The sequence below is a fragment of the Gymnoscopelus braueri genome (genome assembly GCF_963280865.1).
Source record: "Gymnoscopelus braueri genome assembly, chromosome: 22".
NCBI classification, from domain to species: Eukaryota; Metazoa; Chordata; class Actinopteri; order Myctophiformes; family Myctophidae; genus Gymnoscopelus; species Gymnoscopelus braueri.
The window spans coordinates 32,357,813-32,372,509 of record NC_137624.1 but is presented as its reverse complement, the minus strand read 5'-3'; the positions used below and the strand labels follow the sequence as shown (position 1 = coordinate 32,372,509).

Sequence of the window (14,697 nt, the reverse complement as noted above, 5' to 3'; positions counted from 1 at the left end):
ATTGTATATCTGTATATAGGGGTCAAGGGAAATTGTGATGCTATAAACTAATTTTGCTGGGGAACCCCTTCAAGGACCCCACTTAGAGAACCACCGTTATAGTGGTCAACCTGGGTATGGACTGAGCAAGTCACCATACAGTCAACATGTCTTTCTTTAAAGGATGATTTATAGTTGTGTGCCAGTGTCACACTGACAATAGCAGATCTACAAGCTCTACAACGCATCTTGCTGTGAAATGTGAGCTTGCAGATCTGCTATTTTCAGTGCAATAAATGGCACACAACCAACTATTCATCAGACATAAGCATGTGGCTGATAAAGGCAAGCCCTACAGTAATACTATATGATAAGTACTTTTATTGTATTGATTAAAGAGTATTTCAATTGGTCAAACTAGCATTAGAAGTTAGAACACATGTTGAGAAGCATCTTCCATAAACCCAAATTGTCTCAGATATTTCATAAAAGCAAAGCTAAAATGCCCTTAACTCCCTAAAAAATGTCACAGGGACAATAGAACAATACAAGCGGGGAAAAACTATGCAGGAACAAAGACACCACCCTCTTTGTGTGGCAAGATCAGCCAATCATATGCTGGGAGTCACACACTGCATTTGCATTAGCTCTACATAGATAGCGGGGCAACGCGGTATGTAGGTCACTCTTCGCCGACAGCCCGACACCGCCTACGAAAATCAATACAATGCCTGAAGTTGTAGCAAAGCCAGCGCCCAAGAAGGGCTCCTAGAAAGCCGTCACCAAGAGCGCCGCAAAGGGCGGCAAGAAGCGTAGAAAGTCCAGGAAGGAGAGCTACGCCATCTACATTTACAAGGTCATGAAGTAGGTCCACCCTGACACCGTTATCTCTTCCAAGGCCATGGGCATCATGAACTCCTTTGTCAATGACATCTTTGAGCGCATCGCCGGTGAAGCGTCTAAACTGGCTAACTACAACAAGCGCCGCACCATCTCATCCAGGGAGATTCAGACCGCCACCTGCTGCTCCCTGGTGAGTTGGCTAAGCATGCCGTGTCTGAGGGCACCAAGGCTGTCACCAAGTACACCAGCGCCAAGTAAACTGCTTAGTTTGCTATAACACAACGGTCCTTTTGAGGGCCACCCATATTTTCAAAAAAGTGTTCATCCCTTTTTGCCTCTCCCGTTTGTATGCGGGACCTGGTAAACTGCTGGGAACTCAGATTATTATTGCCTATAGTCATGTCTTTATTTTCTTAGTGGAAAAGGCTTCAAAGTCATAACTCACACCAATAATATATATATAACGATGTTAAAATATATTTATTAAATAGATTTCTGGATCTAAACTAGTTTTTATTCTGTTGCACCTACCGGTTGATCAGTAAGGTTTAGTTTCCCTGTTTGGACTACTTCATGACCCTTGCAAACTACTACAGGAGTGCAGCAGAGCCTGAACCAGCTATGATACCAATTGATTTCTCATCTTACTCAAGTGCAAAAATAAAACACTAACGTTCTACTTGAAGGGTTCATATAATCAGTGCATTGCCAACAGCAGAAAGGCATGCATGTTAAGTGACTAAATGACCGATTGAGAATATTGGATGCGTGACATTTTATCATGTTATTGTATTGCGAAAGTGTTGAAATAAAATGGTTTCAGAAGCGACTCTTTATAATGAAATAGTGGGTGGCTCTTAAAAGAGCCTTTGTGGGGTTCATTTCTAATGAAGGAGATTTATTTCTTGCCTGCTTTCTCGGTCTTCTTGGGCAGCAGAACAGCCTGGATGTTGGGCAGCACTCCGCCCTGAGCGATGGTCACTCCATCCAGCAGTCTGTTGAGCTCCTCGTCGTTGCGGACGGCCAGCTGGAGGTGACGGGGGATGATACGACTTTTCTTGTTGCTGTCGCGGGCAGCGTTTCCAGCCAGCTCCAGGATCTCAGCAGTCAGGTACTCGAGAACAGCCGCCAAATAGACTGGGGCTCCGGCACCGACTCTCTGGGCATAGTTGCCTTTACGCAACAGCCTGTGGACACGACCCACAGGGAACTGGAGACCGGCACGAGATGAACGGGTTTTACCCTTGGCCCTGGACTTTCCGCCGGTTTTCCCTCGTCCTGACATGATTTAGCTGGAATATTTCTGGAGTGCAATATCAAAGAAAGTAATGTACTGTGTAGGAGGAACGCGAGACAATTTATATTATCAATTTGGTACTGTCTGTGAGCGCCCCACCAATCACATAAACGAATGAGGGCGCGGGTTGAGATTGTAAGAGTTCCCCTCCAATCAGTAGCAGCGACGTACGGTTCTTCTCCAGAGAAGGAGGTTCCTGACCACTGACCAACCAGAGAACGACGGCGTCTCAGTCAATGTTCAGTTTAAACAGTTATTATCAGACACTCTACAGTGTGATTTACAATGAGGACGATCAGAGACGACACACAGTAGGGTCCCATAAATACATGATGCTATAAAGTAACTAGGACAGTGGGAGAAGATTAACATTTAGCCTGGCATCTTTATAATATTGCTATTAATATAACAACCTCTATTCGTGGTCAAGCTAAATAAGTACAAGTAACCAACATAGTACAGTACACAAGTAAGACGCGCGAACGCTGGAAGCGAACGCAGCTCGAAAATATTGTGTATTTACGGACTTGTAATCCGTGTTATTTCACTGTGATGGGGGATGGGGAGAGAACAGTGAAATATGTGTGTGTGTGTGTGTGTGTGTGTGTGTGTGTGTGTGTGTGTGTGTGTGTGTGTGTGTGTGTGTGTGTGTGTGTGTGTGTGTGTGTGTGTGTGTGTGTGTGTGGTGTTGCATTTAAATCAGAGCATTGTCTAAATTCCTGCACTCTGGCGCCCTCTACATAGGTACTGCATGCACACAGACAGACATACAGACACACAACCTGAGCAGGGTTACATAGTAAGCTCCACTTGGTCGGAGGCGCGCGCCCGCGTTCGCAATAATAAGTAGCATTGGCAACAAGAAGTAATAAGTATGATTTAATTAACATAAATTAATGACTGCTGTGAATAGGATCCATTGTAATGATGTGCACATTTTAAAACAAATAATAACATGGACAGTTTGGCCAAGTGCTGGTCACAACCAGTATGTGTGGGGTTGCATTTTTATGACTATAATTATGCTGTTGTAGTAATTTGTATGATTGCTTTTTTTTGGTACTTTTTTTTTTGGGTACTGTCTTTGTTGCGACAGGTTGTGAGCTTGTAGATCGGCTATTGAGTGTTAACTGTTTTGGAGTGGACCACTATGGAAATAAGCTTTTTTAAATGTGATCCAGGACGGCGTTTTTATTATTGTGTATTTTAATTATGCCAATACAATTCTTCTATTCTATGTAATAGTATGTTTTTAATGAAGACTCTTGGAAGTTTAGCCAGTGGGCTAAAAGAGATCCAAATAGAATCATAATCATATAATGCACAGGTGGGTGAGTGCATGTGTGTGGCGTTCACTTCAAAGTGACAGTTTTCTCAAAGTGGGGTCCTTGAGGGGATCAAGGGGGTCCCTAGCAAAATGTGTTCATATAGCATCATAATATGTTTGAAACCTATAAATGACTGATCTAAAACCAACACACACACACGCACGCACAAACACACACACACACACACACACACACACACACACACACACACACACACACACACACACACACACACACACACACACACACACACAAACACACACATTCTCTCTGTGTGTGGTCATCTATCAGAACTGTCCTCCAGTCTCCAGATCAGTAGACTTGACATACGAGAGTCTCAATACAGCAACCATGGAGCACGACACAATATATTCTGCTATATCACACCATCCAAATAGATAAATAGACAGACAAACAGGCAGAGAGAGAGAGAGAGAGAGAGAGAGAGAGAGAGAGAGAGAGAGAGAGAGAGAGAGAGAGAGAGAGAGAGAGATGTGGCTCTCTGAAGGGCATCATTTACAGTAAGGAAATGAAGGGGCTGATCATTTGCTGTCTCTGAGGCTGATACTTGACTTTAGTTCCTACACCATCATCATATTGCAAGCCCGCCCCCCCCCCCCCATCATTGACAACGTTAAGATTTGAATGATAATATAAAACTAATATGAAAAAGTATTGTTTTCTTTAAAACCATGAAAACTGTGTTATCACTGTGATGCAGATAAATAGGAACTTAAAGTATACTATGTTGGTAATAATGATTCAAGCCGGAACACAATCAACGTGCACTACTATGTGTTTATGAATATCGGATTTGGTTGAATGCATTAAGTGGTCAGAATCAGATGGGTAAGCCGCGAAGGCTTTTGAGACTTTCAAGTGGGCCCTGATCTACAAAAGGTTGGGAAGCGCTAGTCTACTGTACTATCTTGTCTGTCTCTTTACCTGTGAAAGGTTGTCCACCATTGATTTGCTGTTACTGTGGTGTTTTCTGTCTTTCTGTATACTGTTTGGGCCCTGTCTTTAGCCTGATGAAAAGCAATAATGTGCGCAGCCCAACTGCCATTACTATACAACTCACGGCGTCACATAGTTGTCCTTTTTAGACTGCCCCCAAAAAATTGGCCAGAGGTTCTTCCTTGGCCAACTGCAGTGCGTGTGCAAAGTTTCACGCTGATTGATCGAGCGGTGCCGTAGATGAGTTGATCACAGACAGACAGACAGACAGACAGACAGACAGACAGACAGACAGACACACACACGGATGAACAGGGCGAAAATCCAGCCTGGCAGAGACAAAAATATACTTACAGTGCCAAAAGTAAAAGAAATACATTTATTTCACAAAAGAAGAAAAGAAAGCTGATCTACAAGCTCACAATGTGACGCAATGTGATGCGTTGAGTCTGAACCTTGTTGGTCAGTAAATAGTTAATATACAGTATGTTTTATAATAAATAATAATCTAAAGTCTGGCAATCATTCAATAGACTACCCTGGCATCCACCTTACCTGTACATGTGAGAAATAAAAGGCATGCTATGCAATAACATATCGTCTTGAAAGGCGTACAAAATATGCAGTGGTCCGGTGTGGTTGTGTATGTATGCTTTGTTGGGACCAAAAGGATAGTAAAACCAGATAAGACTGTTAAGAAAGTAACTATTTACTAACAGCTGTCAAATAATTGTAGTGGAGTAAAAATCACACCCTGTGTGAAGTGGGCGGTGTCTTCCTAGCTAACCACAATACTGAATGGAGTCAACCAATGATGTACAAAAAATAAATAACTATATAACTAAATAACTATAAATACATTTATTGAAACACTCTTTATGATGGACAAAACCATAACTTGAAAAAAACAAATTAATGTTTTTTTTCAAGTTATGGTTGCTTATATAGGGCTATGCGCATGTGTCATGTGACACTGGCCAATCACAGTCCTGAATAGATTGTGATTGGCCAATCACAGCGCAGGATAATTGTACTAATTTCCAAACCTCACTTTCAGGGCCGGTTTCACTGCCCAAGATATTTGTACATTTTTCCAAATCTCACTTATAGGGGCGGTTTCACCGCCCAAAAAGTACCATATTCGCCTCTGAGATGTAGTGGGGTAAGTGGAAAGATGTAGGAAAACAATTAAATACTCAAGTAAAGTAAATGTGCCTCAACATTATACATACCGTAAGTGTAGCACTACCCCTTTAAGAGGAGGGCATAAAAGGGGTGACCATGGTTTGAGGCCTTACTTTAGGCCCAAAGCCTGCATTTGTGTGTTTGGGGAAAGACTTGGAGGCTTGGGGTTATTCAGCCTAATACTGGGTAAAGAAACTTGTGAACCAATCTTATTGCTTTTGTAATTCCTTTTGGCCATATGGTGACTTGTTTTAACAAGTGGCGTTCTATATCCCCTTTACAGAATTCGGCAAGTGTGGCAGTTTATGAGAGGGAGCTGGGACACTGCGAGAATCAGTAAAGGGTAGGGGAGATGGGTTTTCAATATCGTTGTTAGGCCTGCTTAGGCTAATGTATTTGCTTAGCAGCAAGCAACTTCAATAATATAATGCTCTCTGCATCTAAGTTGCAATACCCTCCCTTGACAGTCCATTCATGAAACTGAAAAGCCCTATAAATGGCAAATGGTGCATTTATAGTTCTTTACATTGATTGTGCCATTCACCCATTCACACACGCATTCATACACCGATGGCGGAAGCACCAACCTGCTCATCGGGAGCAATTAGGGGTTCAGCGTCTTGCGCAAGGACACTTCGACACTAACTCTGGGGGAGCGCCCCAGCCTGGGATCGAACTGGGATCCTTGCGGTTTCCAGTTCACTCTACCCGGCCACTCTACCCCTGAGCCACTGCCGCCCCATAACATTTTTCACAGAGTTCTAGGCACCCCAAGCAGGAATCATACCCTGACCTCCAACTTCATAGATCACATTCACTAACCACTATACTACCGGTATATATGATTATATTAAGCACCGTAAATTCATCAAGGTTTGGTTATCCTCTTTGTCTCTGTCAAGCACTTGGTGTAAATTACTCAACATCCTGCTGCCTCATGCATATGTGCAATTTCAAAATAGGTCGTGTACCTATTTCGAAATTGCACATATGCATGAGGCAGCAGGATGTTGAGTAAGGGAGCGTGTCTATGTTCCCCGGGTTCTATGTTCCCCGCTTGCCTGACCCTAACCCTAACCCCAACCTTGAGGTGCAGTATTGGAAAGTTTATCGTCATTTAATACAATCAGATAATACTTTTCTATTTCATGAATGGGCTGTCAATGGAGAGTATTGCAACTTGGTTGCAGATAGCATTCATAGCATCTAAGTTGCTTGCGGCAAGTATTTTCTGTTTCCAGGGCCTCCAGGTCCTTTTCAATGGTTGTCTCCATTCTAAAATGCTGTGGGTATTTATCTGTGGGTATTTATCTGTGGGAGCCTTAAGCATAGCCTATATGTTGACTGGGTATGTTGTGTTATTTTGTTGTATTTCTGTTATATATGTTGTAATGTCTGGGATGAGTCACTGTTGACGGGTAACCATTTCTTGTTTTTTGTGGTTTATTGTAGGAAGGAGGACAAATAGCCTTTCACTGTTTTTCCCACCCATATTAGAGACTGGGTTGTGTCAATGATTGTACGTTGGGTCATGTGCAATGGTAGGACTAAGGCAATAGGTGTACTATACTGTAACTGGGCCGTGACGTGTTCATTACTTTTTGCCATGGTTTGGATGTTTTTTGCTGTTAACTTATTACTTTGTTTGATTTTGCCCCCCCCCCCCCTTCCCATCGCATAGTAGCCCAGCTTTTAGTCAGTCATAGTAACAACCCCCCGTTCCCCGTTTTATTGGTACAGACCAATTTTATACTGCTTTTGTTGTTTTAATGGACACGTGTTGAATAAACGTGACACTCTTGATGCATCAGCATCCAGTTCTGGTCCTTCTGGACCCGTACCTATTTGGGGACCCTTACCTTGTTCAGTGACATTGTCCAGTATATTATCTACAGTATATGGTTAATGGGTTTTATAGGATACCTCACTCCTATACTCCTCATATAGCTGTGCCACATAAGTGCTGTGCTTGAGAAAAGGTACTTTCCAGCACTTGCAGGAAAGAACATCAGGGACATCTAATAAGCAATGCCATCTTAGCACACTAGAGGCCACCGCTGCTCTACCTGCTGTAGAGCAGTAACATGTGTGTGGAGGCACACTGCTGTATTGTGATACAAGACCAGGTGTGACAAGCACACAATACAATATATACAACTACACAAAGTTATGAGTTATTGCTTTTTTATTGACTATCAATACTTTATGTGCACTCATTTCCCAATACAGAGGCACATATTCTAGGCAGAAACCTTGTATCTCCATATTTCAACTTTTTGTTTTTACGTAAATTAATGCCCTTATCATTCAAGAGTGTTGCACGAAAGTAGTGAAAATAGCAGATCTACAAGATCACAACACATGGCGATTGGCTGTTTTCACTATTTTTAAATGGGGTTTGAAATGATGATGAAAAGGAACGGTTTTGGACATGCAAGGTTTCTGCCCGACAGCAATGAAATAAAGGTTTATAGAAAAGAGTGATAATAACGCATGTTCTAGAGCAGTGGTTCCCAAACTGGTGGTCTGGATCCCCAGAGGGGTCCCCAAATTATTTTGGGGGGTCCCCAGATGATTAGCTTAATGTGCAACATTATTTTCTCAATCAACAGTAAACAAACCAACATACAGTATAAGTGTATACAGGGTATCATCACATTTCTAAAGTTTTAATTGAATGACTTTAAAAACCTTTTAAATAACAAAATGGCCAAATTGTACACAATAATACAAAAGAAAGAGGCAAACATTGTGAAAATAGCCGATCTACAAGCGCACAACGCATGGCAGTGCGAGGTGTTGTAATTTGTCTATTTTCACAACATTTATCTGTGGAACCGAGTCAAACTAAATGTAACACCTACAATTCCAAGTGCTTGTCAGGGTGCGGGGTCCCCAGTTATAATATGATTATTTTGGAGTGTTCATGTTCAGCTATGAACATGAGGTTAGATAAGGTGCAGCAATAAGGTGAGGTTAAAATTGCATCTGGTGCAGTATTAGTAGTGGTATTGGTAGTATTAATAGTAGTATTAGTGGTGGTATTAGTAGTGGAATTAGTAGTAGTAGTAGTAGTATTAATAGTAGTATTAGTGGTGGTGGGTAGCTGTAGTGTATCTTCCCAGGGCCCAATGATGTTGTGCTACTGAATGGAGCTCTTAATACCAGCAAGGTGACAAGAGATGAGTGACTGATTCATACCAAACTATCACGTGTGACATCAGTGAAAGAAGCCTTTATGAAAAGAATGCCACCAAGGAACCATTCCTCTCAGACAACAATAGCTTGAAGTCTGATATGCTGTGTGATTCTGTGTGGGGGGTGTTGCTTTGGAGAAAGGAGCTCATCTGGAATGTAGCTCAGCATGAATAATAATGTCACTGTGTCTTTTCCTTTGATTTGTTTTTTTGCTGGTAGAAAAAACATGAGTTTGAAACATCATATTGTTCAAATGACAGTTTTTATTTCATGTCTGCACACCCAAGTTACACATGAAACGGTTCAACTGTAGCTGTATGAATGTTACAAAATAGCCACTGTACTAACCTCTAGTCTACTGCAAGAGGATACACAGTAACTCAGTTTCTAAAGCCCAGATTATACATTGTCATAACATGACGGTGTTGCTAGTCTAACATAACCGATTTTTCAGTTGAAATGCTAACAGGAAGGGTCTGCAACAACACATTCTGGGCAATAGGGAAAACAACTGGACACCTTGGAAAAGTGGGCACTATAGGAAATGTGGGCACCAAAACGGAGTGGGCACCAGACCTCGGAAGAGTGCGCACTAGGGGAAATCCAGGCACCAAAACGGGAATACTTTGAAGTCTAGCATGCACATTACTGGACATATAATACATAGTCAAATGTTATATATAGTTTGAGGTTAAGGTTAGACATAGTTTTGTGCGGTTACATTTAGGCATAGTTTTACTGAGTTTTACAGGTAATCCATCAACATGTTTACAGCGGTGTCGCTATTCAAATCCATGCAGTGGCTCTTGTTTTAATTGCACAGTGCACTCGTCCCGTCAAACAACAGGTGACATTGAAAATGTGCACGTACTGTACCAGCTGCAGTGCATGGTTTAGAGATGAGACATGGGAGAGAAAATAGAACATTCAAAAAACAAATAACGCACATCCTCTGTTCCTTGGTGCTGAGCCAAACTGTTGGAACAGAATCATAAGAACAAAAGCGACTCACTCACTTGTTGAATGCTCCAATTATTTTTTATTTTATTTGTGACAAACAGCAGAACTACGACGTTTTGACCCTTCCAGTCTTTTTAAAGTTTTTCAAGAAAATAGAACAGGCATGTGATCTGAGCTGATTGCATCACATAGGGCCTACTTGGACATTAAAGACAGGAGGAACACATGATGGTACAAGCGGGTGCCATGTGTGGGACTTGGACCCATCACAAAATGTAAAAGATTTACAGCATATATAAGATTCAAAGTCTTTAGTTAGTGGCTTAGTGGGACAGCAGATGTGGATGTTCAAATCTACAACAATTAAAACCCATATGTCGTCGCTGTTGGGCAGAAACATTGTATCTCAATTTCTCAACTTTTCATATTAGTTTTTTTCAATGAATGCCCTACTCCGTCATACTACAGTGACACACAAAAGCAGCAACAATAGCCGATGTACATGCTCACAACACGCGTCTACTCTACTGCTCTACATCCACTCTATAACTATATTGGATCCATTGGAACACAGTTTTGTCCATTTACTGAAAAGTAACAGTTTTGGACATATATCGACGATATATACTGTACTTACTAGTGAATCATATTTGGCATGAATTAAATCCTTTATATAGGCAAATGTGTTTAAGCCCATAGGAACAATGAACATATTAACATAATTATAACAGCAGTGAAAATGGAAATATTAATGGGACTATACAGTAACATGTAGTTTAATGAAAGTATTATCATCAGGAAAAGAGTATTTGTGGCATGTATGAATTTTATAATTCACTGGGGCATTGGCACATTCCTTGTTTTCTCACATTTACAATTAGATACAATATGTGTCCATCATTTTTGAAAATCTGTATATGGATACTTAGATAGATAGAGACACAAAGATAATTTAGCAGCTTTTGTTTCGGTTCCAATTTTGTCTGCTCATTAATTGTGCCATCACTTCCAATTTCACTTGTTTATCCTGCTCTCCTGATTGGATGAAATCGGGTGTCCTGAGCTGAAATTGTGTTTTCTGTTTACTGAAGAGCTGGAGAGATGGGGAGACCCCGGTACTGAACAAACACTCAATGATTAGCAATGATTACTATCAGTATATCAATTTAGCACTTATTTTGTTACTCACAAAATAACTTGCAGCACATTTAAACTATTAAAAATGGTAAAAGAGGTTGGCGCTGAAACTGAACAATGTTTGCCAATTGGACTCTCAGTAATTTGTATGAACAGATGTATGCATGTGTGGTGACAATGCTGTGCCACTCCCTAGTATAGTGGGTGTGTTTGCCTTCGCTGGAACTTTACGACTGGCACTGAAGCACTTGCTTTTAGATGATGAGAATGCATGATACCTTAGAGACACCTTTAGTAAACATGACAAGAGGTCACAAGGAGACTGTCTTCCATTATGGAAATGCATCATTCTTAATGCGGCTATATTTCCTGGTGGATTTGGAAGTCTTTATCTGCCTCTGCATTACTGTTCTATATGTCTACATTGTTTCTACAGTATATGTGTGAGTCTGACGCCAGAGATTACGCATGTCTATGAAAGACAGGATGTTCTAGCCTCGATGCTTTAATGCATGTGGGGACATTTTTGCAACGGCAATGTGTCAAATATCATACTACAACAGGAGTTTGTGCATGCCCAGACATACACGTCATTACTGAAACCTCAATACCAAAATCATAATTAGCGTGAAGATCAGGTGTTTCATTTTGTCATGGCGAGGAGCCAGTAGACTGTTGACATGCACACTAATTTATAGGTATAGCAATTTATATTTAGCCTGAGGGTTTGAGGTTGAGGTATCACTGACAGCTTTGAATCATAATGCATTGAAAGCTTATGTGACCATATTCAGATGGTGGCCTTTGTTCTCTTACATGCACATAATACTGTACTTGTGGAAAGATTTGGATTTGCTGGGGGGTGCTTTTCATATACACCCTCTGAATTGTAGATTGTCTGATATTTATGTTTGATACTATCACAATACAAAAAATGCATTAAAATGTATGCTAATCACATCACAGCAACTCTTTCCTCCCTATATTGAGCAAATTTACAAGCGTTACATACATATTTTTTTCATATGATAAAGTATACTGTATAGGCCTTTTTTCTTTTTCACCAAACTCTGCTTTTGGTATGTAAACCAAAAATACAGTCAATCTGTATATTATTATGGCCCACCACAATGCAGTAGGTGTATTTCTGACAGTGTTGTGGTTGTGAAATGTTATCATAGTTTTGCTCACTCATAGGGAATGATACAAACACGTTTGAATAAGTGAGTATAGGCACACCGTTTACTGATTACGACAATGCATCGAATAGCAATCTGCTCTACACTCCATTGTCCAGTGGAGGCAGTGTTGTGATTGCCTCATGAAGACTGAAGTGTCGTCACTCACTCCCCAGGAAACCCATCACAATAAGCAGCGTTCACTGACTCCACCATGAAATCACTAATGAAACAAAAGTTATTTCACCGTCACACTCCTACTGTACAATGGTGGAAGAAGTACTTAAATTATTTCTTCTTGTATTAAGTACCAATATCACAATGTAGAGCTTGTAGATTTGCAATTTTTTAATAGATGAAGTATACAATAGGAATAGGGCTTAACCGATAACTTGAAACTAAAGGGTTTTTTTTTAATTGTAGTGAAGTAAAAAGTGCATTTGTCTCTGAGAAGTAGTAGAGTAGAAGTCTACTAGTAAGTAGAGTAAAAGTATTGAAAAATGTATATACTCAAGTAAAGTGCAATGCACGAGTAAATGCATGTGTAAAGTTACTTTCCACAAACTGCTACTGTAATTCAGTTATTAAGGAATGCTGATGTTTAATCAAGTACTGGGTGTAATGTAGTCAGGGTAGAATCCAATAAATAAGTGACATAAGTGACAACAACAATCCATTCATGTAAAATAAATTAGGTGATCTATCACGGCAAACATTTTTGACAGAGTGAGGCGTGAAAAAATGTAATGCTTCATTTGTTGCTGGCTTTGTCTTCTTGTGAAGGAAGTTGGACTGAAGCCTGGTTTAGAGGCGGACAAACCAGTTTCAAGGTAAATGGAAAGGATTCCAAAGAGATAAATAATGATGTCCACCGCTGACCTGGGACAAGCCCAGGTTGACTGACTTTATCACCTATTTCCTCATGGGGTAAACTGACACAAGTCAGTTGTTCTCCATAGCTGTGTCATCTCAACCACCTGCCCTAGCTGCAACAGTGTAAAGCATGATGATTCTTTAGAGTTGTGCTCATCAGTTTATATAAGCATATTAATAGCCTACCCGTGTGGGTTTGAGATGGTACTCACAGCATCAGCAGTTCATGGTGCATGACCAATGATATTTTTTAGATACGGTACATTTAATTAGATTTAATATGACTAGATTGAATGTTACTACATGACACTATAGCAATGCAATACCAGAATAATAGAGCCAGTCTAAAAAAAAAACCAGAGAATGAAAGTGATTTGAAATAAGATTAGAAATGGGATGATAGAGCAGATGAGGAAAAGATTCAAGGAAACAAAAAAACAAAAAATCCCCTTGAAAAACCTGTATGTCAAAGCCAACCAGGAAAATGTTAAAACAAAGTTCTCTGCCTGGATGTCACGTAGCACCTTGTGCCCTGAGGGCAACGGCTCTACAGGGGAACCGCACAGAGTACCCTGACTGGTAGCTGGCTCACTGCTTGGTGCGGAAGATGCTCAAAACACGACCACAGAGCTCTACAGACTTAGTTAACCAGTGGGTGCAATTAATACAATTACCCGTCCCAACTATTAGGAGCAGTGGGTGCTATTAATACATTTACCCATCCCAACTATTAGGAGCAGTGGGTGCTATTAATACATTACCCATCCCAACTATTAGGAACAGTGGATGCTATTAATACATTTACCCATCCCAACTATTAGGAGCAATGGGTGTTACGCCCAGGCCAGCTACACCCAAGATAAACACCCCTCATACCGATAGTTCAGCAAGTTGTAATAAGTCAGTGTTTCTCAATTTTACTGACTCATTTAGAATTGGAATCCCCTCAAGGGGCAGCGGCCTAAAGGGTAAAGGTTAGAACGCCTGTATGGGGAAGTGGAAGGCCACCACTCACACCTCAACACTGCTGATGTGTCCTTGAGCAAGGCACTGAACCATCAACTGCCCACTGTAGCTGCTCAGTAACTGTGTGTGTGTGTGTGTGTGTGTGTGTGTGTGTGTGTGTGTGTGTGTGTGTGTGTGTGTGTGTGTGTGTGCGTGTGCGCGTGCGCAAATGAACAATTTAAAAAAGGACGCCTGGAGCACCCCGACCTTGAGAACCGCTGTAATGAGTAGCCGTGCAGAAGGCACAAGTGTGGCTGTACGATGACAGATGTGTGTTGTCAATAGAGGCTCCAGTGATTAGATCCTGTCTGAAGTGTGTCTTAAAACAGGGCAAACAATTGTCACCAGCACTACAGAAGCTGTATACTGTAGTTGAAGGCCAATGGGTTTATGAATAATACTGACACAGTTCACATATAATGTCCTATTGCAGGTCAGAATGATGGATCACTCCTTGACTCAAAGAAACACTTGTTCTTTGTCCTACAATGTATGGAATCACACAGTCACTATTGTGCACATTATCTGACTAAAGCATTGTAAACATGTGAAGTTACAAGTATAATCCATACGTAAGAGTTATTGTTGGCGAGGCTGCAGGTTTGTGTACAGAGGAAGGTTAGAGGTGAGCCGACTGATGTGTTGGAATGTTGTGGAGTAACAGGCTGTATGAGAAATGCTGTTGTTACCTGATATACGTTACGTATGGTAAAAATATTCAGAAGTATTACTTAATTGCACTATGTAACTTTCCTCT

At 40.9% G+C, this 14,697-nt stretch overlaps 1 protein-coding gene across 1 annotated transcript; it reads right to left on the bottom strand.

Annotated features, from left to right (window-relative positions):
- Positions 1–1,720: 1,720 nt before the first annotated feature.
- On the bottom strand, positions 1,721–2,107 carry LOC308078965 (histone H2A-like; the record flags this gene model as incomplete). The annotated part of the gene is made up of 1 exon (XM_080420302.1): positions 1,721–2,107. One exon carries the CDS (start codon positions 2,105–2,107, stop codon positions 1,721–1,723), a length of 387 nt encoding a protein of 128 aa, XP_080276428.1.
- Between the last annotated feature and the right edge of the window lie 12,590 nt (positions 2,108–14,697).